This window comes from Misgurnus anguillicaudatus, chromosome 2, assembly GCF_027580225.2.
Source record: "Misgurnus anguillicaudatus chromosome 2, ASM2758022v2, whole genome shotgun sequence".
NCBI classification, from domain to species: domain Eukaryota; kingdom Metazoa; phylum Chordata; class Actinopteri; order Cypriniformes; family Cobitidae; genus Misgurnus; species Misgurnus anguillicaudatus.
In genome coordinates, this window is record NC_073338.2 from 1,430,015 (window position 1) to 1,456,557 (window position 26,543).

At 39.2% G+C, this 26,543-nt stretch overlaps 1 protein-coding gene across 4 annotated transcripts in view; it reads right to left on the reverse strand.

Annotated features, from left to right (window-relative positions):
- mov10l1 (Mov10 like RNA helicase 1) overlaps positions 1–26,543 on the reverse strand; it is a 221,507-nt gene that overhangs the window by 34,577 nt on the left and 160,387 nt on the right. For 3 of the 4 annotated variants that reach the window (XM_055201125.2, XM_073871734.1, XM_055201123.2), the window contains 5 exons: positions 22,831–22,977; positions 20,034–20,155; positions 15,532–15,631; positions 15,290–15,436; positions 10,710–10,883 (listed from right to left, as the gene is read on the reverse strand). In XM_055201125.2, the coding sequence (XP_055057100.2) occupies positions 10,710–10,883; positions 15,290–15,436; positions 15,532–15,631; positions 20,034–20,155; positions 22,831–22,977 (690 nt within the window). The remainder of the gene's footprint in view (positions 1–10,709; positions 10,884–15,289; positions 15,437–15,531; positions 15,632–20,033; positions 20,156–22,830; positions 22,978–26,543) is intronic. The other variant, XM_055201124.2, reaches the window with a different exon arrangement.

Sequence of the window (26,543 nt, forward strand, 5' to 3'; positions counted from 1 at the left end):
TTGTTGTAAGTTCCCAAACTCACCTTAAGCGATGAAAAAAATTCACAGGCTAATAATCAGGAACACCATACCAGTGTTTTCCTGACTTGCAGTTTGTGGCAGCACCTCCACAATGTGCACATCCGCATGTATGTACAGCATTTTTGCAACTTAAATGAGGCTCAGCAGGGCTGAGCAGTGACTGACTTTGTACAGAAACTAACATGTGAGACAAAGTCTCAACTCGGTAATGTGATTAACACTCCATGGAAGAATTAACTTAGTGACCTCTAGTGGCCACTTACAACCATGGCGAAAAGAAAGGCAGAGCCGGTTCCCAAGAAAAAGGTCTGCCTAACGTATAAACATGAGTGGCTAGATGAAATAGTCCAAACTGACACAAAAGATGGTCCAGGTAAGATAAAACTGTCAGACATATTTACATATGAAGAAAGGAGTGGCGTGATCTGCAAATTCTGCTCGGAGGCAAAAGTGAAAGGAGAGTTCGCTCGGGGGAAACATTGGTCCGAGTGGAAGTTTGATTACCTAAAGCGTCATCTGACACAGAAAGTCCATGTAGACGCATTGAAAACATTAAGACTTAGACATGGGAACTCTATCAATAAAATTCTCACCGAACTAATGAATCCTGAGAGAGACGAATTCAGAGAGCACAATCCGACCCTGAACAAATAAAATATTGATTGACAATGTGATGCTAGCAATTAACATCAACATGTCCATGTTATCAGTTTAGGATATACATGATCTAATGGCAAAATATGTCGACCTACCTCAGAGTTGGAGAAGCAAAAATTATGCTTTTGAATATGTGGAATGCATCAACTCAGTTGTGCAGACGGAGATGATAAGCAGCATAAGAAATGTTCGTGCCCACACACTAATTGTGGATGAAAGTACCGATATCTCAGTGCATAAGATGTTTGTGCTTTACATTAAGTTTCGGGAGCAAACTGATTTCAGTTACAAGACAGTTTTTACTGGAATCATTCAGCTTTCAGGATGCACTGCAGAAAACATCCTTGAAGTTCTACGCAGACCATGCGCTAGACATGAACAAAATGGTCATGTTTACTTCAGATAGTGCTTCTGTCATGTTAGGAAGACATAAAGGAGTGGCTGCTTTACTGAAACGTCAGATACCGCACCTGACTGAGCAACACTACGTGGCCCATAGGGAGGACTTAGGAATCGATGACGCATGGAAAGATGTCCCTATAATGAAAGAAGTAGAAACGCTACTCCGGACAGTATACTCCATGTTTTGCAAATCATCTGTGAAGAAAGCCAAATTCACAGAGATGGTAGAGGTTTTAGAAGTGGATTCGCTGTCTTTTAGACCTTTGAATGAAGTGCGTTGGCTGTCACGCTACCAAGCTGTGCACGCTTTTTTGCGGAATTTCAGCGCGTTGACCGAATACTGTGCCAAAGATGCTGACTCTGACCCCATTGCGAAATACTGTCATAGAAAACTAACCGACACCAAGTACAAATTTGCAATCACTGTGCTTGCAGAAGTGCTTGAGGAACTCGCTCAGCTGTGCACCTGCTTACAGCGCAGTAATCTTACGGTCATGGATGGGCACTGCATTGCCAGAGCGAACATACAGAAACTACGAGCGCAATATTTAGGAGAGCGAGTTCACTGGGGCAAACAGTTTTGGAAAGTGAGAGTGCAGTGAACACACGGGACATTCTTCTGTTTGTCCATACAATTTGTGAGCACTTGGATGCCCGCTTCCCTGAAAATGAGCTCAAAGAGTGGGCTACGTTTGAGCCGGACACGTTGGATCATGCAGTTGGTGAATTTGATCATGGGCTGAATGACGTGAACAGTCTGGCAAAGAAGTTTGAAGCGCTTATGGAGGAAGCAGACGATTCGGTCCCGGGACGCATTTGTCAACAATAGAACGAATTCAAGTTCATGGTTAATGAAAAAAGGAAAATCAGACTGCTCAGATGATTTTCTGAGATTGTAACCTGGTCGCTGAAAATTGAGCATTTTCCAGATCTGGCACAACTTATTGACATTTGTGGCACATTCCAAGCATCCAGCGTTGACTGCAAACACGGTTTCAGTCTAATGAATGCCATAAAGACAAAATCACGCAACCGCCTTGAAGCTTTCCATTTGGACCAACTGATGAAAATTAAGTTGACAAGGTCTAGAACTACTGGAAAGGGGACAAAGACAGACGAGAGAAGATTTGAGGTAGAGATGTATTTCCAATATTTTCAATTAGGCCTAATATAGCACTGATTCTTGAGAGTCGGGACAAAACAGGTTTTAAAAAACTGTTTTTTAAAATACACACTATATCAATTAAAGTTATATGTTTCTGCAGAGAAAGGTCTTAGCTATTTAACCATGTAAAGGAACAGGTTCTAAATAAAAACACATTTTTAAAAAATAAACATGTTTCCCTTCAGAACTGGATTTGTGTCAACTCCATCAGACACACTAAAAAGTATAAAATTAAAATTCTTTCAATCCAACCAGAATCGAATGTTCTCAAGTATATTGTAATAGTGTTTAGTTACTCTGATATGTAAAAAAATACAATATATAAACTTAGGTTGTGATTCCACACTATTCTTAAAACTCAGATTTCTAAATATTAGCATTTGCAAACATTGATTTTAACTTTAATATTGTAAAAACAATTTCCTTAAATAAATAAAACATAAGAGATGGTAGATCAGATGGTCCTTTATTACAAAAACAACATAAACTGAAGAAAGAATATATTTTCCCCAAAAGATTAACAAAAAAATACATCCAACGTTGTTGGAAGATCTGACGGTGTTGACAAAAAACTGATGGTGTTGACAAAAAAATGTGTGTGCATTGCTGATTATTGAACAGATGTGCTCTTCAAACACTACTACTAAAACTACTCATTGTTATTAGAGTATTGAACTTACTGTAAAGCAAACTATGATAAAGATATTGCACATACACCGTTTCCTACTATCAAAATAAGAACAATAAGGGAAACCAGGGGCCCTCCTCCGCCTCTGTTTTCATTTCACATGTGTGTGTTTGGGTGTGTTGGATGTATGATTGCCCTGCATCATATATATACATATATATATACACACTCACCGGCCACTTTATTAGATACACCTGTCCAACTGTGCGTTAATGCAAATTTCTAATCAGCCAATAACATGGCAGCAACTCAATGCATTTAGGCATGTAGACAGGGTCAAGACGATCTGCTGCAGTTCAAACCGAGCGTCAGAATGGGAAAGAAAGGTGATTTAAGTGACTTTGAATGTGGCATGGTTGTTGGTGCCAGGCCGGCTGGTCTGAGTATTTCAGAAACTGCTGATCTGGGATTTTCACACACAACCATCTCAAGGGTTTACAGAGAATGGACCGAAAAAGAGAAAATATCCAGTGAGTGGCAGTTTTGTGGGCGCAAATGCCTTGTTGATGCCAAAGGTCAGAAAAGAATGCCCAGCAGGGTTCGAGCTAATAGAAAGGAAACAGTTACTCAAATAACCACTTGCTACAACCGAGGTATGCAGAAGAGCGAGCATCTCTGAACGCACAACACGTCGAACCTTGAGGCAGATGGGCTGCAGAAGCAGAAGACCACACTGAGTGCCACTCCTGACAGCTAAGAACAGGAAACTAAGGCTAAAACTCACACAAGCTCACCAAAATTGGACAATAGAAGATTGGAAAAACGTTGCCTGGTCTGATGAGTCTTGATTTCTGCTGCAACATTCAGATGGTAGAGTCAGAATTTGGCATCAACAACATGAAAGCATGGATCCATCCTGCCTTGCATCAACGGTTCAGGCTGGTGGTGGTGATGTAATGGTGTGGGGGATATTTTCTTTGCACACTTTGGGCTTATTAGTACCAATTGAGCATTGTGTACTGTTTCTACCATGTTCATCCCTTTATGACCACCATGTACCCATCCTCTGATGGCTACTTCCAGCAGGATAACGTGTCATAAAGCGCAAATCATCTCAGACTGGTTTCTTATACATGACAATGGGTTCACTGTACTCAAATGGCCACCACAGTCACCAGATCTCAACCCAATAGAGCTTTTTTGGGATGTGGTGGAACAGGAGCTTTGTGCCCTGGATGTGCAGCTGACAAATCTGCAACAACTGCATGATGTTATCATGTCAATATGGACCAAAATCTCAGAGGAATGTTTCCAGTACCTTGTTGAATATGTGCCAAGTTACATGTTACACAATAACAAGCAGACCACTGCCTGCCCATTCTTTACAAGTCAGATGCGTATGGTTAAATAATGTAATGCATGCTATATGTGCATTTATGTGTAAATAAAACCCTGAAATAACGGTTTAATCCTTCACTATATTCACAAATAATATTATAATCGCACATTAAGAGGTTATTGGTGGATTTGTCAACTCCATCAGCTTACAGGTCAACTCCGTCAGACATAGAACCTGACGGAGTTGACGTCTGACGGAGTTGACATAAGGGCATGTATTTTCCCTCCAACACATTTATTGTACACTGCAGCTAGGTACTTTTTCCTCAGTTGGTAGCTGTCCCAATAACCTCACTAAAATGCTTAAATTCAATCCACTATGGTTTAAAAAAAAGTATCTTAACAGAAATATGGTGTTGACATGGTGCAGCTGTGACCATAGGAATATTGACATTGTTTGTCTAAAATATATAAAAAATGTAAACATAACAGATAATGTTTGGTAGTGCTGCATTCACCACAGGCAGGAAAATGAAAAGGGGTCCTCAAGGATATAGCTGACCTGAATTTCCTGATTTAAATAGCTTTATTAAAAAAATCTGACGGAGTTGACAGAAACTGAGGACACAACTTTAATAGGTAGATTTTTATGGAAAATATTGTTTGATGTTCACTTCATGCATTGTTTTTTATATTTATACCCCTTATTTTTTATTGGATATATATGTTTTTACAATTGTAGAGCTTTTTTTAAAGTTTTTTTGATGATTAATATTGTGACCTCTTGCTGAGGACAAGTGCAATAACATGGACCTTCTAACCACAGACCACACATTTAAAAAAAAAAATCCCCCCAAAAATAAAAAAGTTTATTCTAAAAATCAAATATGTATATACAATTCCTTTAGATTTAACTTTGTAATTATGTCAATCATGATGAATTTCTTAATTTTTGCTATAAATTAGACTTTTCTAAATGGGACATGTTTTGTCCCGACTCTCAAGAATCAGTGATAGATCAAAGTGATCTTGATTAGGCTACTGCAACAACATTTTGACATATGTTTAGTCATTGAATCGTGTAGGTTAATTCTGTTTTAATATATTTGCAGTTGTTTAATGTAATAATAATTATTTTGTGTTTTGAAGAGAAATTATGTTTTTCTTTTGGTTACCCTGTTTTTCAGGTGCTGATCTTTGGAGAGATGTGTCATTATGGAGTGAATTTTGTGCCATATTTAAACAAACAAATCCAGCATGTTGCAAACAAACTCAATCCGCTTTACAAAGGGAAACTCGACTCGCAAACAAACAGAAAATGCTTTGCAAATACTAACTCAATTTGAGTGAAAATGTAGAGGTGTTACAAATATGAACTGTTTTGCACAAATGTGACCATGATTTTCTCACAAATGTGACCATGATTTTCTCACAAATGTGAACATGATTTTCTCACAAATGTGAACATGATTTTCTCACAAATGTGACCATGATTTTCTCACAAATGTGACCATGATTTTCTCACAAATGTGACCATGATTTTCTCACAAATGTGACCATGATTTTCTCACAAATGTGACCATGATTTTCTCACAAATGTGACCATGATTTTCTCACAAATGTGAACATGATTTTCTCACAAATGTGAACATGATTTTCTCACAAATGTGTGCAATCCAAAACAGCAGATGGCACTTTTTCGGCTTTGTCAGACTTTTTCAACCCCCAAAAAACCCCGGATTTTACCTTAGACACCACCCCTGCTTATTATGGCAGCAACTGAATAAAGACATATTTCCTTTGTCGGGCTTCATGTTAAAGGTCCCGTTCTTTCTGTGTTTTTAAAGCTTTGATTGTGTTAACAGTGTTCAATATAACATGTGTTCATGTTTCACGTGTACAAAAAAACACAGTATTGTTCACACAATTTACTTATTTGTGTATACCGCTGTTTTCACAGTCCTAAAAATGGGCTGATGTCTTCTTTGTTCAAAAAGTCCCTCCTTCAAAAAAAAAAATTAGTTCTGATTGTTTAGTATGTTTAGTTTGTTGTGATTGGACAGCCACTTAACTTAGCAGAGCCGTGTGAGCTTAGTTTGGCGACTGACGTATTTCTGTGGGTGGAGTTTAGTCAAACACTCTATTCAACTGGGAAGTAGAGGGCTGTAGTCCAAACCGGCCGTTTTCTTTGGGAATTCTGTTAAAGAAAATATATCACCTGGCAGTGAACTTTGAGCTTTATCAATTTGCAGGTATTATTAACTAACAGCAACATTGCACACTAACTAAAGTTTGAAAAAATTGGATCAGGAAGAACGTCACCTTTAACATTATTTAATTTATTAAAAGTGTAATAATAATAAATTTCTGTTATTAGTACACACAGAATTTGTTTACTATTAACAGACATTTAGGGTGGGTTGCACCAACAAGGATTAAATTAAGCAGAGTTTAGAGCTATAGAGTTTGTTGATCTCAGTTTAATTCGAGTTGTGTTGCACCACTTAAATTTAAACACGGATTAACAGATTTTGGATTAAAACCCTATTAAAACCTTAATCTGTGATTTATTTTGTCTGCCATGTTGAATTTTCCGGTGTAATTAAAAAGCAATAATGTTGACGTTGTCATTCAAGGAGGAATTAAACAGTTTATGCAAGCAAAGGTAATGCAATTTTTTGTATTATAAACCACCTACATACACCGGTAGGCTAATCTAAAGGTCTGATTCAAATAAAAACATTTAACAATCTTTTAAATCAATTGTATTGATTAACAGATTAGGACATATTGTGACAGGAAATATCGCAAAACTCAGATTGTGATATAATGAACAAAAGGTTGCTAGTTGCCGGGGGCGGGGGGGGGGATTTGGCGGTTGGGGGGGTGCGTGGGATTTCCCCCTTTCTGGTTAATGTATCCCTGCCTCTGCTTAATTATTTTTATCCCCGGTGGGGATACATTTATCCCCCCCTCAAAGTGATCAGTGCTACTACACTAGTGGCGAGACGGATCACACAACTTATCAAGGATCCGTGGTTTGATTAAAGTTAATTTATTTTAAAATGCGCTACTTTGGCTGGCTCTGATGTAGCTGCCGCACAGCCTCTCTGTATTCACCACTCGGCAGACTTGCTCAATGTCCCGCCCACAGCGTTATCTGATTGGTTACACACCCGATTACACCTCACGAGTAATAGAGAGCGGAGAAGCGCCCAACGTCATTCGCGTCTTTCCATTGTCCAATCGAATGAGGGGAGAGGCGGGCCTTAAGTTTTGGTGAGGAAAGTTTACAGTTGCTTTGAAGAACCGGACGCCACTCGCTCACTCTCTCCTGCGTGTTTGTGCACTTCTCATCCTCAAACTAGGTCAGAGCAAGCGCCCTTAAAGTTTCTGCTTATATGACAGTTAACAGCAAAAGAGCGCTCACGCTTCAATATTTGATTGACAAGACAGCTGACTCTGTGGTTGCTTAGCAATATTAAAAGCCCGTTGCACTGCTCTTTTAAAAAAAAAGGGAGTGCGTGGCTCCTTGCGTTTCCAAGCGTTTAAAGCGCGTAGGTGTGAGTAGCCCCTAAATGTTTTGTTTTAAATCCATTTTAAAAAGCTGGTTATATTATGATGTTCCTGCACAAGTTCAGCAGACAGTGAATATTTTAATTAGAAATATATATATATATATATATATAAATAATAATAATAATAATATAATGGATTTTGTCATGTCGGATAATGATTACCAAATTTCTCTCTCATATGGCTCCTCATGACCACTGAAAACAGTCAAAAAATCGAACCAAAAGTCAAATTATTATGGACGGAAGTTAAAAGTGGTGGGTACAAAATGACTCATGACGAAATGTCACTGAATTCGACGCCTATCTGACATCCCCCCTCTGTTTTTTCACAAATCGCACCCTGGTGAACAAGGTGTCGACGCATTTGTCATGAAGCGCCACCGTGTGTCCGTTCATTCACTGTCCTTCGTCTGACTGGAGCACACGTGACAGAGGAGAAGCACATACGAGCATCGCTGTCAGCGGTGCTGTTAATAATCTTTTTGAGCCGTCAAACACACTTTGGTGAGACGTTATAATAAACGCATCTTTGAGTAGCTCCACCACGCTCGCAGTATGTGTTTCTAACCATTTAGCCAGACATTTAATTGTAAAAAAAACATATTTAAACCTCTTCATATGCAAGTTTAAAGTTAATCCCTCAATGAGATTTTAAACAGAGTTTAAAGTAATGGAGCAACAGGATTAAAGATAATCTAGGTTTACTGTAAAATTTAAACTTGGATCAAAATGGCAGTTTAAAGGAAAACCTGATTATTTTTAAACAGGTTTAAAGTTGGGTGCAACAGAATTATTAAATAAGCTTTGATTTAAACCAGATTTAGGCCTAATCCTTGTTGGTGCAACACACCCTTAGTATTATTAACACTTTCAATAAATTCAATGAGACCAACAGAATGAAGCCCAACTAATGAAATATGTCTTTATTCAGTTGCTGCCACTGGCAGGGGTGGTATCTAAGGTAAAATTCAGGGCTTTTTAGGGAGATTAGTTGAAAATGTCTGAAAAAAATAAAAAAGTGCCATCTGTTGTTTTGGATTGCACACATTTGTGAGAAAATCATGTTCACATTTGTGAGAAAATCATGTTCACATTTGTGAGAAAATCGTGTTCACATTTGTGAGAAAATCTTTCTGTTTGTTTGCGAGTCGAGTTTCTCTTTGCAAAGCGGATTGAGTTTGTTTGCAACATGCTGGATTTGTTTGTTTAAATATGGCACAAAATTCACTCCATATGTCTTCCATAGGCCTGCAGACAAGATGAGCCACATAGCCAGATAGGCCTATCATCCTCAATGAAGTTCAAATAACATGTTTTGTTACCTAGTTTGTTGCAGTTATTACATTGTTTATATAGGCTACCTTTATTCAAATTTAAACCATGTCAATTTAATAGGCCTATAATTATTGTTAAGCACTGCATTAGCAGTGCATTTAAGTTCCACTTAAATGTTGTACCTACTGAAAAATGACTAAACATCTTGGATACTTTTATTTTTTATATATCTTTATCAGTCATAATAACCAGTGAACCAGTCACAATAACCTCTCTAAACCTTATTGAAACCTTATCAACCAAACATCCTTTAAGTTAAACTGTTTAAACAGTCAAGTTAAACAGTTAAGTTTAACTAAACTGACTGGTAAAACACCATCATTAAAATGTTCCCAAAGTCCAACCATTATAAAGGATATTGAATAAATATCAACCTTGTAAACATTGATGCATTTGCTGTCATCTCTTTGAATCTACTATGGCTAACACAGGCTTGTGGTCATTTTCGGCAGGTCGTGTGGTTGCGAATTGCTCACAGTACTGAAATGTGCGCTCAGAAAAAAAAAGAATTTGCTCAGTGCTGAAAAAAATTAGAGTGAACATTGGACAGCACTATAATTCCAAACATCAACTTAGGGATTCAATACTAGCGTCTTCAAGTGAAACAAAGACAAAACCTATACTTGTAAACTTACAAGTTTAATGAATGAAAGAGTTAAAGTCATGTCAAAGATATGTTCAAATATTATTATGTAACCTGTGTAAATTACTTATTTTACATTGTGTTTGTTTTTTGGACAATGTTTGTTTTGTGTCCATGCAGCACATTTGACAGATATCAGTTTTTGGATCATTATAATCCATTATCTCATTATAAATTTAGTTAAAGTGCATTCTGCATAATAATTTGGAACGGCACATTTTGCAAATTTTTCGAAGTATTAAAGTATCTTTTGACATTTTTATTTCATTTAAATATAATAACATCCACACTGTCATATAACTGAAAGAATAAATCCGATTGAAATTGGTTTTAAAGTAACAACCTGCATCGCCAACAGGTGGAGAGGAAATGAACATAAACGAGCCAGCATATCTACTCTGTTCAAAACTGAGGCATTGAAAAGAGCTATACAAATGAAAAGTCATGTGAAACATAACCATAACATCCAGTGTTTAGATCTGAGGTGTACCCATTATAAACGTGCCTGTGCATAATGGTGCATATTCACAGATGAAATGCGAGTAACACCTGTCTAAAGCAATTAACCCTGTGAAGCTGAGATTTAAACTGAACAATCACCATTAGCTGTTTAAAATTTAAATGCATATTTTGTATTATTTATTTATGTTTTAAATATTTAGAATTTTCTTTCTTTTTTCTTACATTCCAATTTCATATCAATTTTTTTTATATTTGATTCTTAAAAATCAAAGTTGTGTTCTTAGAAATGTTGCATTATTATGTTTTTTTATTTTCATATCTAATCAGTGACATAAAATGGTCTTAAAAAGACAATACTGTCAACTATCGCCATTATTTCTGGGGAAATCAACCAACCTATGAAAAGTAGGTATCGTGACAGGCCTACAGTCTAGCACTAAATAGACTTATGTATAAAGTGACGTTTAATAATGAACTTACCCTGACTCCATGAAAAATAAGAGGGAAGCCTTTTGTGGGGAGTCTGTTCCAATGGCAGAGAGAATCAACAACAGTTCTTTGAGCACGCACACACAGCTCGCCGGCATAAAACAGCCGTGAAGGCAGCTCCAGTAAAGCCTCATGGGATCGGTAGTTATAAACCAGCTTTGTCACCTGTGGTGTAACCAGGATTCGAATAATAATCAATAAACATGAACCCCTCTCAAATCAAGAATGTACATTTATAATGCAACCAAAAAAATCCTTCAGACTCGAGTTTTATTTGTAATGCATCATCAATCTTAAAAGCGAAGATCATGTGGATTTAACTTTTTGTGATTGGTTTGGTTATGGCAGAATTTGCAGCACCCCGACCGACTATTACTTTATGTAAATGAGGAAAAGTCATATCACTCTGCGATTAACCCTCTGAGGTCTAAGGGGAAAGTTTTGACCTTCACTAACATTTGTGCTTTTCAGTTGCTTACAGAACAATTTTACTCTCATCAGGCCACAAAATGTTACACCATTTTTCTTTGGGCCAGTTGATATGTTCTGCTCATGCCTTTTTTTCAACAGTAGTGCTTTATGGGGGCGTCTTGCAAAAAGCTTAGCTTCAATCCGATGTCTTCTGACTGTCACAGTATTTACAGATCATTTTAGATTATCTTTGAACTTTCTAGAGGTGATAAAAGGTTGAGGGCTCTATCATAGACCCGGGGCAATGCAGTGCAATGCGCGACACAAGTGTCTTTTGCTAGTTTCAACCCGGCACAATGATCATTTTCATGTTTAGCGCCACGTTGTTTAAATAGCAAATTCATTTGCGCCCATGGGTGTTCTAGTCTGAAAACGAGGTGTGTTCAGGCGCATTGTTGGCACGTTGCTATTTTGAGGCAACTAAAATAGACTATGCCGTCTTAAGTCTAAAGCCAATGGCACAATATGTTTTTTGTTATTTAATGAGCGCGTTAGAAATATGCGCCTATAAACGGGACGACAACGCGTGTTTGCTTATCGCATACATGAATGTGCAGCAGCACCAAAACGCTTTTAAATATGAAAGATTAAACGATTGAATGTAAAAGATTATTATTGAGTCTCTTGGACATAAATGAGGACCGATTATGAGACGTTAGAAGGCGTAAAGAGCTGCTTCTGGTAAGTAAATAAATGTTTTGCTTTAAACAAATGCATCTATTTTAAAATGTTTTTAAATGCTACCCCACAAATGTATTGTATATGACGACTCTGTACCTGTAGATATGGTGAGATGAGAACCATTGCTTTTTAAAAAAAACATGTCGCTGTCCGAGTGCTGAAACGGCTCTCCACACGTTTGTAAATTCTTTATATCTTGTTTGTTATTTTTTTGTAAATACTTTTTATTAAGTTTTACAGGTACAATTACATTACATTAACAACAACACATCCTTCCCTTCCCCCGCTTACGCACGACTAAGAAACAGAAAAAAAAGGAAAACAACCCTTCATAAGAAACATATACACACATTGAGAGTACAGGTCCAGAATACATACTGAAGTTATTTAAATGGTAACTGCTTTGTGAGAAGAGGAGCGTTAAGGCATTATATTCACATTGATGGATAAATGCATAACATAGATGGTGAACTTAATGGCAGTTAATTAAAAAATATATTAACCGTAGTTGCTTGTTTTCTTCCATGTGTTTTGGGTTTTTGTTACCATTTTAAAACATTTGAGATCATTTAAGCTAAAAATCATAAACTTTGCTGCATTTCTTTATACGTTTTCCCCTCTCAAATCAACTTGAATTGTAACAATTAAATAAACTGCGTTGTTTCTCTGAGAAATGATGGAACGGCCCATTTACTTAGAAATTCAGCAGCAAATATATTTTAAAACAATGGGTAAAACATTTGCTTCCACTCTTTCCTAATAAAGGACAAAAAGGACATTTTTCCACAGAATGAACTCATTTTCCAATTAAACTTCATACTGCTATTATTTTGAACATGCCACTTTCAATAAATGAGTCTATAACTCAGAACAAGTAGTGTGGATATTACAAATGTGTCTATTGTTTTTCTATTACACTACTACACCTGTAAGTAAATCATATCCAATGCAGAAATATTACTACTACGAATAACAGTTTTTTATCAGGTTGCTGATGTGGCACTGCTATTATTTTGAACATAACTGTAAATATATAGTTATATTTTCACAAGTATACCTTATTAAAACCATGGTTTTACAACAGAAAAAGTGCAACCACGTTTTTGGCTACAAATACAATAGTAATCATGGTAAATTTAGTAAGAGATGCAGTGTATTGAGTTGTTTGGCTATCGTAAAAAATGAACACAGGGTTAAAACAACTCAGCAAAGCAAGCAATAGAGAGACTGGATAAGAGATTATGTGTCCATTGACTGCAGGAGGCGAGAGCAATGCATATGGAGCGTCTCTACACGTTCGCTGCAGGCAACCCCTGATGGTTAAATACGGCGTACCACAGGGATCAGTACTAGACCCTATCCTGTTCTCGTTATATGTGTTACCTCTAGGATACATTATCAGGAAACATAACACAAGTTTTCACTGCCATGCAGATGATACTTAGCTTTACATCTCCTCACATCCTAGCAAAACCCACCAGCTTTCTAAGCTAACAGACTGTATTTGCGATATTAGTGACTGGATGGCAAATAACTTCCTTATGCTAAACTCCAATAAGACTGAGATACTTACTATTGAACTGCTCCAAACTAAATATATCGCTCCAAACTAAATATGTCAGATTACAAGTTGCCCATAGATGGCTGCAATGAGGTGCCATCTTCCACTGTCAAGAACGTCTGTGTGATGTTACATTCCGTGTGTTTTTGTTTCGCTCCCTGCTTTTCTGTTTCTGTCACTCTATTGCATCTTAGGTTCTGTTCATTGGGGGGGTATCTCTGTCAATCATCATTGACAGAGATACCGCGGCAGTGGTCTAGTGGTTCATGTAGGATGTCTACAAACCGGAAGGTTGGTGGTTCAATCCCCGGATCCACCGGACCAAGTGTCGAGGTGTCCTTGAGCAAGGCACCTAACCCCAGCTGCTCCCGACGAGCTGGCTGGTGCCTTGCATGGCTGACACCGTCGTCGGTGTATGAATGTGTGAGTGAATGGGTGAATGCGAGGCAACTTGTAAAGCGCTTTCGATGGCCATAGGTCTGTTAAAAGCGCTATATAAATGCCGTCCATTTACCATTTACCATCATTATCACGGATGTGCTACGACCAATCTGATGGCTTCTGCCGCTTTAAGAGGAGGCGGGATTTTGTTGTCATCACACAAGAGCACCTGCAGCCAGCCAGCCAGCATGTAGACATCTGTCCACTCGCACAAAAGTTTACATTGAGCGTGTTCCAGTTTTGTGTTTGCTTTGTCCTTTCGATTTGTTTTTGATTATCTGTGTTAATGACTATCTGCATGAATCTTTCCCGAGTTCGACTTTAGTCACTGTGTAACTTACCCATTAGTGTACTGTACACCTGTTAGAAGGACGAGTAAACACCTGTATTAATTAATACTTGTTTCCAACTACAAACTAACTTTTGAGTACTTATCCTGGAAGCTGAGCGACCTCGTAAACGGACAGAAAGATTACCTTTGTGAACAGAGCTACATAGTTTGTTGATCATTATAGAGACCTTGGGAAAAGGTGTAGGTAAGCCTTTGTTATTTTCTAAGTACTTTTTGTTAGAATTTAGTTAGGAGTGACTGCCGTTTATGTATTTTTGTTATTAGTTAGGGAGTTTAGTTTGGGCGTCATATACGCCAAAGCTTTCGGTTTCTTTTCAACATTTTCTTTTTGGTAGTGAGTTTAGTTTGGGGGTATTAGTTATTTGGGGGTTTTGGCTTGATTATTTCTTTCATTTGGCATTACTCACCTTTTTCCCTTTTCACATTTAAGTTTACCCGGAGCACGTGTGTGAGTGTGCTTAATAAACACCTTTCTTCTTACAATTTACCCATTGTCTCTGGTTGTCTATATTGTTATACTGTGTGAATACTATCTCCTTTAAATGTTGCGATAACATCCCCTAATAAATACATCTAGCATGTAACAGATGGCGCTTTAGAGTTTCAGCTTCAGCTTTATTTTTTTACATGTTACTCTATCCTGACAATTAGAGTTTATTAGAATTTTAGCTTTTTTGCACACAAACTAGACCAACGTTTACGGCATATTCACATGGGCCGTCAGCTTTAAAACGCTTGACAGAGGGCATGTCTGAAGCTTGGCCCATCACAGTGGCTGCAACACATGCTCCTCTGTAATCCAGTCTTGCATAAACGTAATTGGCTGGCTCTGCACTAGGTTACTTGCATAAGACAATAAGACTGTCTGATGCCAGCGTTGGCCCTTGAAAAGTTGAGAAAAGTTCAACTTCTGCCATTAGCAACACCAGTGATGTGATGCAGACGGATCCACAATTCAGTTCAGCAACGCATAACATCACCCACGCAAAGCAAATGAGAAGCGTTAACGCTGACTCCCCGCGTGAATGTACCATTATTGGCCGCATTGGCAAGTTATCTACTCACCAGTTTGGAATTGTAGCCTCTCTCACTACAACTGTAAAGTGGCAATCTCATCAGTCTTTCAAGGAAAGAAACTCCAAGTCCAAACGCAGAAGCAATTTTTGACTTTATCACTGGACCAAGCTGCTTTGGATCACCAGCCAGCACAATCTAAGGAAGATAATGTAGTGTTTACAAATTAATGACAATCTGCAGTGAGTTGTGTGTGTGTTCAGTGGTAAATAGATACACTTTTATGGCTTTACCTGTCCACCTTCCTCGGAAAGTAAACCCAGAGGAATCAGAGTTTCAGGTTCAGTGGCCTGACCAGCCTCATCCAGAAACACGTGGGTAAAATGGCCATCACTGAAAGAACAGACACGCATATCTAAAATTAAGATCTCCGTATTTAAGACACACTTAAAAATGTGCCTTTGACATCAAGGTTACACATACTTACATAAAAAGATTCACACGTGCAAACCAGCATTATTTTACAATTGCAGAAAACTAAAACACAGTGATTACACAGAAAACCACCAGATGTCATCCATTCACTAATTCTGTATGTTGTGCTAGAGTCCTTCAATGAAATTAGTTGAATTAAATATATCAGTGCGTTATGGTTTTCATGCATAAAACACCCAGGACTGTCAGCAACAGCATACATTATGAGCAGCTCGCAAAAATTATGTTTGATGATTGATAAAACTTTCAGAAATTTTCTTTTTAATGAATGCGATGAACAAATTCAAAGTCTGCTAAGGTGTAATAATAAAACAACTGTAAGACACCATGTGGTAAACACATAAGCAGAGATTTGCGTTTTGCTTGGGCAAACAAGGATACTGCAATACTTAGAGATTTGTGAGGGAGTACCGCTTCATGGTTTTTAAATATGGTTTAAATGAATTTAAACTATTTTAGCTATACCCAGTCTAAACATTAAAATATTAATGATGTGAATTCTCATTTTGTTAATAGCTCAGACAAAATCATAATTTGCTCTGCCCCCTTAAACACTACCTATGGGTATATACTTGCCACACTGAGCTTCGTCTTGATGTGTAGTTCACTAGTTTAAGGACACGTGCCACCCTTTGTATGTCTTGTTTGTAGATAGTGTAATCAGGACACCTGAGGCTCTGAAGAGAGTTCTTTTCTTTTGCTTTTCTTGTTTTGTTAGTTTAAAGATGTTTTTTCATTTAGACAAATTATTTCGTTTTTTCTTTTCTTTGGCATGGTCCAAGTGCACTTTACTTGTCCCTTTTTCTCCACCTTGATATATTTTCTATTTCTTTTGGTTTAATTGTGTGTTGTAATGATGTGTAAGAATTCACTGTTGTTTACTTTTAAAATATTTTACAATATATGTGACACCCTGAACCACAAACCACCGTTTGTCACATGGGTATATTTGTAAAAAAAAGCCAAAAACTAAACAAAAACACATTGCATGGGTTAAAATAATTGTTTTGTATATATAGTATATTATGGAAAGATCATGTTCCATGAAGATATTTTGTAAATTTCCTACTGTAAATATATATAAACTTTTTTATTTTTGTAAGTGGATCAAAATTGCTCAAAAACTCGCCTACAAACTTTACTTTGCTAACTCGTTTCTTGGGGATTTTCCATTCACGTTTGGTCTATGTAAAAACCTACAACTTCCCCTTTTCAGTCCACAAGATCATTTCAGCCGTAAGCCAGTAGACAGCACTAAAACAAAGTCTTTCGTTTGTAATATGTGTTGCTAGGACTTAATTTGGATTATGATCTTTACATGCGTTTTTTAATTATTTTGTCACATCAACATCAGTGACAGGGTGCAGGTGACTCCTCCGCGATCTGGAAAGGATTACTGCATGGGCAAGAATGATGTTCAAGCCAACCAAGTCCAGATCCTTGGTCCTGAGGAAGGGGAGAGTGGAGGACAAACACCGCTTTTACGTGGATGGAGTCATTATTCCAGTAGTGTCAGAGAAGCCTGTGAAGAGCTTAGGGAAGATCTTCGACAGCACCCTGAAGGACAGGGTAGCGGTAGAGGCAGCCCACAGGGAGCTGAAGACTTTGCTATCAGCAGTGGACAAGTCCGGCCTTCCAGGGAAGTTCAAGGCATGGATATACCAGCATGGTATCCGGCCATGACTCCTGTGGCCACTACTGATTTATGAAGTCCCAGTATCACTTGTGGAGGGCCTTGAACTTAACATCAGCCAATACCTGCGTAGATGGCTGGGTCTGCTGAAGAGCCTGAGCAGCATTGCTCTGTATGGGCATAACAACAAGTTGCAGCTGCCTTTAACTGGCCTGACCGAGAAGTTTAAAGTCACTAGAGCCAGGGAGGTTTTGCTGTACAGAGACTCTGCTGACAACAGAGTCTCTTCCGCTGGCATCACGGTCAGAACTGGGAGGAAATGGCGAGCGCAAGCAGCAGTCTACCAGGCAGAGGCGAGACTGAGATATAGCGTCTTAGTTGGCTCTGTGGCAATGGGAAGAGCTGGTCTAAGTAGTCACACAGGACTACGCTACGACAAAGCCCAAGGACGAGAGAGACGCCAGATGGTGCAGAGAGAGATTCGTGCTGAGGTGGAGGAGGAGCACCTAAGTAAGACTGTGGCAATGCCTGGGTCAATTGGGATCATGCAGCTGCCAGGAGGATCACCTGGACAGAACTATGGAAGTTTGAACCCGCAAGACTTAAGTTCCTGATTCAGTTGGTGTATGATGTCCTCCCAAGTCCATCTAACCTACATACCTGGGGCCTAGCAGAAACACCAGCATGCCCTTTGTGCCCGGCTCATGGTTCCTTGGAGCACATCCTGAGTTGCTGCCCTAAAGCACTAGGAGAGGGGAGAGGGGAGGTACACGTCACGCCATAACCAGGTGCTGAAGGTAGTAGCGGACACCATCTGCACCGCAATCCAGGAGTCTAAACACCTAGCCCCAGCGAAGCACAACATCTCCTTTGTTAGGCCAGGGGAGAAACCTCAGGGAGAAAGTAAGGCCTCAACTGGACTGCTAGCCACGGCCCGAGATTGAAACCTGCATGCTGACCTTGGAAGGCAGTTAAAGTTTCCAGAGCACATAGCAAAGACGTCACTGAGGCCTGACCTGGTCTTAACATCTGACTCAACAAAGCAAGTTGTGCTAGTGGAGCTTACTGTCCCCTGGGAGGACAGGATGGAGGAGGCTTTCAAAAGGAAGAAGGCCAAATATCTTGAGTTGGTTCAGGCATGCAGAGAGAGTGGATGGAGGGCCCGCTGTGAGCCAATAGAAGTGGGCTGCAGGGGCTTTCTAAGTCAATCTGTGCATCGGGCATTCAGGCTCCTTGGCATTAGAGGGTTGTGTGAAAGAAGAGCCACTAAAAACATCAGTAAGGCCTCCGAAAAAGCCTCAAGGTGGTTATGGATCAAAAGGGGAGAAGTATGGAGTAGTAAGCTGCTTGGACACAAACCGGGCCTGATCAACCCTGGTTGGGTCGCCCAGGTGAGGGGTGTATGAAGATCAAAGACCCGAAACACCCTATGACCCTGGGTCCTTCACTGAAGATGTGTCCAAGCTGCACCTTTAAGGTGTTTCAAATCTATTTTTGCACAAACTGCATCTTCTCGCCCAAATTATCCTAACAAACCATATACTTATTTATTCAGCTTTCAAGTTATATATAAATCTCAATTTCAAAAAAGTAACCCTTACAACCAGGGTCACATATATGTTAATAATATATGATTACATGTTTAATTTTCTAATAAAAGTTTAAACATTTTACAGGATTTTTTTTTACCTTTAACCCTTAATCAGTGTTTAAAAAGGATAAAGTTTTTGGTGTTTGGGGTCTGATAGACCTCAAAGTTTTAAAGAGCAATTGCATAAGGAAACATAATTTTTTTTTTAACGGAAAGCTATATGTAATTTTTTTAAATTTACTTCTCAACTATACATTTATGCTGTGTTTTTGTGAAAATTTGGAAGTTTTTACCTATTTACTGCACAATTACCTAACTAGGACATAAAAAAATTAAATAAAAAAATCACTTAACTGTCGATCCTAATTAACTCTAAATTGTTTTTGGACATTGCTCTATGTGTTAGGGATAGAATACTGATATCTGCAGGTTTGTGGAAAAACTTTAGAATTTATACTTAAAATTATAAAGTGCAATGATCACACACATCCAATAGAGGTCCATTTGGACTCATTTTCCCTTAATTTTTCTTGATGCTTCAACTTCTCCTCACAACTTTATGATAGATACCATAGTAAATAAACCAATATAATACAAAACAAAACAACAGCACCAATAAACTGTGTAGCTGCCTTTCATCTTTCTTTTATCTGCCCTTTTCCTCTGATTCTCTCTCTTTGTGTGTGTGTGGGTGGGTGAGTGAGGGAACGTGCTTGTTCCATGTTGCATTTGTGAATTTTTTTAGATTTATGCTAGTTTTGTTTATTTTATTTTCCAATTTCTGTAAAATGCTCTCTGTTTTCCCATTAATTTTCAATGTGGGGTCATTTGGACCCCAAACACCTTAAACTGTAAACTTTTTTACACACCTTTAGAACAACCAAATCAAGCCCAGTTTCTTTGTGCATGTTTAGATAGATTATTAAGCAAAGGTTACAGCGTTTCATGCCCCTGAGATGAAGGTAACAATTTTAAAAAATGAAGGAAAAGTCCAGTGGACTGATTAAGGATTAATAACCCCTTAAACGTCTTTTTATACCTAACCATAACCCAGTTGCGGTATACAGGCATCTCACCGTAGGCCGATCTGGTACATCATCCCAGCACTGGAACATGTGCTAACAACAATACGATGAAAACTGGCATGTCGAATATCTTCACCAGCTCTGGCGTACTGACGCAACTCCTCTGGCATAGACTGCAATTCACAAAACATAATTAAGATTACAGTTATTTATGGCTGTAGAGTTGTTATGATGCTCCACATTTTACAGTGGGGCAAAAAAGTATTTAGTCAGCTACCAATTGTTCAAGTTCTCACACTTAAAAAGATGAGAGAGGCCTGTAATTTTTGTCAAAGGTACACGTCAACCACGAGAGACAAAATGAGAAAAAAAATCCAGAAAATCACATTGTCTGATTTTTTAAGAATTTATTTGTAAATTATGGTGAAAAATAAGTATTTGGTCAATAACAAAAGTTTATGTCCATACTTTGTTATATACCCTTTGTTGGCAATGACAGAGATCAAACGTTTTCTGTAAGTCTGGTAGTTTGGCCCATTCCTCCATGCAGATCTCCTCTAGAGCAGTGATGTTTTGGGGCTGTCGCTGGGCAACACGGAATTTCAACTCCCTCCAAAGATTTTCTATGGGGTTGAGATCTGGAGACTGGCTAGGCCACTCCAGGACCTTGAAATTATTCTTACGAAACCACTCCTTCTTTGCCCGGGCGGTATGTTTGGGATCACTGCCATACTGAAAGATCCAGCCACGTTTCATCTTCAATGCCCTTGCTGACGAAAGGAGGTTTTGAGTCAAAATCTCACGATACATGGCCCCATTCATTCTTTCCTTAACTCGGATCAGTTGTCCTGGTCCTTTTGCAGAAAAACAGACCCAAAGCATGACGTTTCCACCCCCATGCTTCACAGTAGGTATGGTGTTCTTTGAATGCAACTCAGCATCTTTCTCCTCCAAACACAAGAAGTTGAGTTTCTACCTAAAAGTTATGTTTTGGTTTCATCTGACCATATGACATTCTCCCACTCTTCTTCTGGATCATCCAAATGCTCTCTAGCAAACTTCAGACGGGTCCGAACATGTACTGGCTTAAGCAGGTGGACACATCTGGCACTGCAGGAATTGAGTCCCTGGCTGCATAGTGTGTTACTGATGGTAGCCTTTGTTACTTTGGTCCCAGCTCTCTGCAGGTCATTCACTAGGTTCCCCCATGTGGTTCTGGGATTTTTGCTCACCATTCTGGTGATAATTTTTACCCTACGGGATGAGATCTTGCGTGGAGCCCCAGATCGAGGGACATTATCAGTGTTCTTGTATGTCTTTCATTTTCTAATAATTGCTCTCACAGTTGATTTCTTCACACCAAGCTGCTTACCTATTGCAGATTCAGTCTTCCCAGCCTAGTGCAGGTCTACAATTTTGTTTCTGGTGTCCTTTGACAGCTCTTTGGTCTTGGCCATAGTTGAGTTTGCATTCTGACTGTTTTAGGTTGTGGACAGGTGTCTTTTATACTGCTAACAAGTTCAAACAGGTGCCATTAATACAGGTAACAAGTGGAGGACAGAGGATCCTCTTAAAGAAGAAGTTACAGGTCTGTGAGAGAAAGAAATCTTGCTTTTTTGTTATTGACCAAATACTTATTTTCCACCATAGATTGCAGATAGATTCTTAGAGGATCAGACAGTGTGATTTTCTGGATTTTTTTCCTCGTTTTGTCTCTCATGGTTGAGGTGTGCCTATGATGAAGGTTGCGGGCCTCTCTCATCTTTTTAGGTGGGGGAACTTGAACAATTGGTAGCTGACTAAATACTTTTTTGCCCCACTGTATCTGTAATGATTCCCCACAATTTTTAATCTGAAAGCTGTGTTAAATTTCACAATTAACTTCCAATAAATTCACTTGAAATAAAAGGAATTTGGTCGGAATATTTGAAATTAGCCATCACAAAAATATAATTGTGCAAACATATTCATTATTTTGATCTTGTAACAATAAATTTTACAAAACGTCTAAAATACAAGACTTAGACAAAAAATGCCCAAATGCAGTCATCAAGATGCCTAGAATAGATGTTAATTCCTTCAATTACGTTTTAAAATGCATGTCATAATGAGACCTTAAAGGCGCTCTGAGCAAATCTGTGAGACGTCACTTTTTGTTGATGTTTGAACTGTTTTCAAACAAACGGAGTGTATCTAACTCCTCCCCCTCCCTTCTGTGCTTTTATGAATGCGCCCAACCCACACCCCCAAATCCTTCTTGTCGTTTATTGGCTGGAACACTTTGTTATGTTTCGTGGTGGTAGGTTTGGCCACTGTGTTTTTATTGCAGTTTGTGGAGAATGGGCTGTCTACAGAGATCGCGTTTTTTTACAGTTTAATCAGCGGACATGCAGCAAGCAGATAGTGAGGAGATGTTTGCTGTATGTAACAAAAAATGTTTTATGGTCTAAAACGCATGAATTTACTTAGGGCGCCTTTCATAGTCCTGTTTTTATGCACACACAAGGGTCCACGCAAAGTGTGTGTAATGCAATTTTCGCCATCAGAAGAGTGCGCGCGTACTTTATGGGCACTGCCGGATCTCTCAAACCCCACATACAGTTTATGCGTAGGTGGCACATGCCACTACAAGAGAATGTAGTATGTAGCCCAGGAGATGCATTGTATTTTGTTGCACTAAGGTACACTAAAGTTGCTGTAGTTATCATTGGTTATTGCATTAGCTAACATGGTTCACACATACAAAGTATTTTGTTTCAAGGCATAGGAAAACAAATGAAGGAGATACTTGTAAAAATCCAAGTTAAGTCAAGTGGAAATGCTTTGACAGCAGAAGAGATTGTAGCACCTCTTCAGGCCTGCAGGTAGCATTGACTCGAGCCAGACTGGCAGTGTTCAGGTATCCGCTCTGATGCAGGCGCAGACAGATGAGGTCAGCGGCACTGTTTGATGGTGTGCAGACGAGCACACGGCTGCAGGGGATGTGGTGATGCACCTGTACAGAAACAATTGCTCAATTCACCAGAACATGATATGCTCCCTACATTGTGTTTACTTAACTTAATTAACTATTACATACATTTATGCAAGTAAACAACAAGTACTTTTAGAACTGGACTAGAGTCGTAACACCATAAGGTACTATAACCATCTCAAAAAAATCTAGTTTCATGGCAGAGTGTATACAATAACTCAATCAGTATTTTCATAATCATCAGTTACGATGAAATTAGGGGTCCTGTTTTGAGATACATGCAAGCTAAAGTGGAATATGCAATAATGTTGCTATCAGACTCAGAGTGTAAAAGTTCTGCAAAGTTACAAAGCTCCACAGAAGAAAACACCTTTTAACCCTCTGGAGTCTTTAAGTTTATTGTCCCTTTTGGACCTGCACTGACATTTGTGTTTTTTCAGTTGTTTGAAAACATAATAAGTCTCATAACACTGTGTTCAGAACAAACTGGTCTACGATAATATGTGAGCAACATGTTTTTAATTTTTAAAAGAAGAATGGTGTTGCATGGTTTTTGTCACTGATATACTGCAAGTCCCCAAAATCCATACTAAACATGTTTTCACAAGACTTTTTAAAACGGCATATAGCACTCTGTTTTTTATGATGTGAAAATCATTCATTCTACTCATTCACATGAAACAATATATTGATTTAGACACTTTTTGCTTAGATAGGCCATATGCAAGGAGGCGTGAAAGCTCCTGAATTATCTGTAATTGACAACTGAGTAAACAAAGACTTGCATAATGAGTCTTTTAGGCAGGAATGTGAGAGGGAACTTTATATGACCCAAATATAACCCAAACAAATAAGGGTCAAGGCACAGTCGTATCTGTGTACCTATATAAACAACCAATATTATGGGGCGTTTTGTGGTAAATATTAAAAAGGAATTGCAAATTGTAATAATATTAATAATTCGTTACATTTATATAGCGCTTTTCTGCAGACCTCAAAGCGCTTTACATATGAATGTGGGAATCTCCTCAACCACCACCAATGTGCAGCATTCCACCTGGATGATGCGACGGCAGCCATATTGCGCCAGAACGCCCACCACACACCGCTTATTAGTGGAGAGGAGACAGAGTGATATAGCCAATTAGACGACATGGGGATGATTAATAGGCCAATGGGCAAGTTTGGCCAGAATGCCGGGGCACACCCCTACTCTTTTTCGAATAACATCCTGGGATTTTTAACGACCACAGCAGGCTAATCACGCTGGTAATATATTACGTCTTTGTAATGTTAAAGTATGTTAAATTAATCTTAAAGTGTCAGGTAAAATAAGAGATTCATATACACGTCGATTGTCAAAACATTTTTACTTGGTTATTTTTGAGTAAGTATCCTGACACATTTGAGAATCTAAAGAACAAAGCAGAAAAGACTTAATTATTGTAAAGTCTGTTGTAGAAATCTATATTTTTCCCATTATTTGTTACCATGTGTATTTAGTTTGTTGTGTGTGTGTGTGTGTGTGTGTGTGTGTGTGTGTGTGTTTTTCTCTGAATTATTCTTGTTGTCATTGATATTAATTTTCTATTTGTCGTTTGCATTAGTTATTAATAAAGAATACATAAATATTGAAAATATGAGTTTTTACTGTTCTAACACTTAGCTTTATGTAAGGTTTTGTTTTGTGTTTTTCTTGTATTCTGTGTATTTTTGTATTTTGGACTTTTATTTTGACATCCTGTTCTGTTCTGGCTTTTATTTTGATATACATCGCCATCCTGTTTAGTATCTGCCTGTGCCTGTATCTGTTTCTGTTAATCTGTATCTGCCTGTTTTTTGACCTGTGCCTGTTTATTTGGATTTTGCCTGTATTGCCGCCTGCCCTGATATATTTTGCCTGTCTTTGGATTTACGATTGTGGATTACCCTCTGGATTTGTTTGCTGGCCCTTATTGGGATTTTACAATAAACACCTTTTGCACATGGATTCACATCTTCTCTGCTTTCATTAAAGCTCCCGTTACAGAATAATCAGCCTAACCCGGAATCCAGCAAAGGATTGAAATTTCCCACCAGCACCATGACTCCAGCTGATCGACTTGTTTATCTGCGCCAAGGTAACCGGCCCATTGAGGAATTTGTGGAAGAATTCTGCGAGCTGTCTGATCAGGTGAACTTTAAGGATTCATTTCTTAAAGACATTTTTTACTGTGGATTAAATCGCGACGTTGCCCGTTCCATGCCACTCCATACACCACACTGGACTTTAGAACAATATATCGATCACGCTCTTTTGTTGTGTGGTTCACCATTCACTGTGGGTGTTGGGGATGCACCTCCAGTGAATATTCACGACACGCCTAGCCACATCATGCTTGTTTCTGCACCTGGGTTTGAGAAAACAACCACCATGACTGTTCATAAAATGGCCGCCACCATGCCTGTTACTAAAATGGCTGCCACCATGCCTGTTGACAAAATGGCCGCCATCCTGCCTAATCCCAAAATGGCCGCCATCCTGCCTGTCTCTGCACCTGCACCTGTCTATGTGAGAGCAACCACAATTTCTGCACCTGTTTTTGAGAGAGCTACTGTCATCCCAGCACCTGTGATTGAGAGGGCCAACGTCACTACCACACCTGCACTGATGAGGGCTATTGTTCACCCTGCACCTATCATCAAGATGGCCGCCCTGCCTGAACCAACCGCCACAGAGGTATGCCTCATTGACTATGACATTCTTGAATTTGCCATGGCCCTGTGGTGCGTTTGGTCTGCCTTCTGTTTGTTTGTTCCCGAGGTTCCTCAAGACCCTGAATCTGATCTGCCCGACTCATCTGATCTGCCCGACTCATCTGATCTGCCCGACTCATCTGATCTGCCCGACTCATCTGATCTGCCCGACTCATCTGATCTGCCCGACTCATCTGATCTGCCCGACTCATCTGATCTGCCCGACTCATCTGATCTGCCCGACTCATCTGATCTGCCCGACTCATCTGATCTGCCCGACTCATCTGATCTGCCCGACTCATCTTATCTGCCCGACTCATCTGATCTGCCCGACTCATCTGATCTGCCCGACTCATCTGATCTGCCCGACTCATCTGATCTGCCCGACTCATCTGATCTGCCCGACTCATCTGATCTGCCCGACTCATCTGATCTGCCCGACTCATCTGATCTGCCCGACTCATCTGATCTGCCCGACTCATCTGATCTGCCCGACTCATCTGATCTGCCCGACTCATCTGATCTGCCCGACTCATCTGATCTGCCCGACTCATCTGATCTGCCCGACTCATCTGATCTGCCCGACTCATCTGATCTGCCCGACTCATCTGATCTGCCCGACTCATCTGATCTGCCCGACTCATCTGATCTGCCCGACTCATCTGATCTGCCCGACTCATCTGATCTGCCCGACTCATCTGATCTGCCCGACTCATCTGATCTGCTTGACTCATCGGATTCGTCTGTCCTGCCTGATTCACCGGTCCCGTCTAACTCATCTGATTCACCTGGCTCAAAGGACTCATCTGATTCACCTGGCTCAAAGAACTCATCTGATTCACCATCTGGGA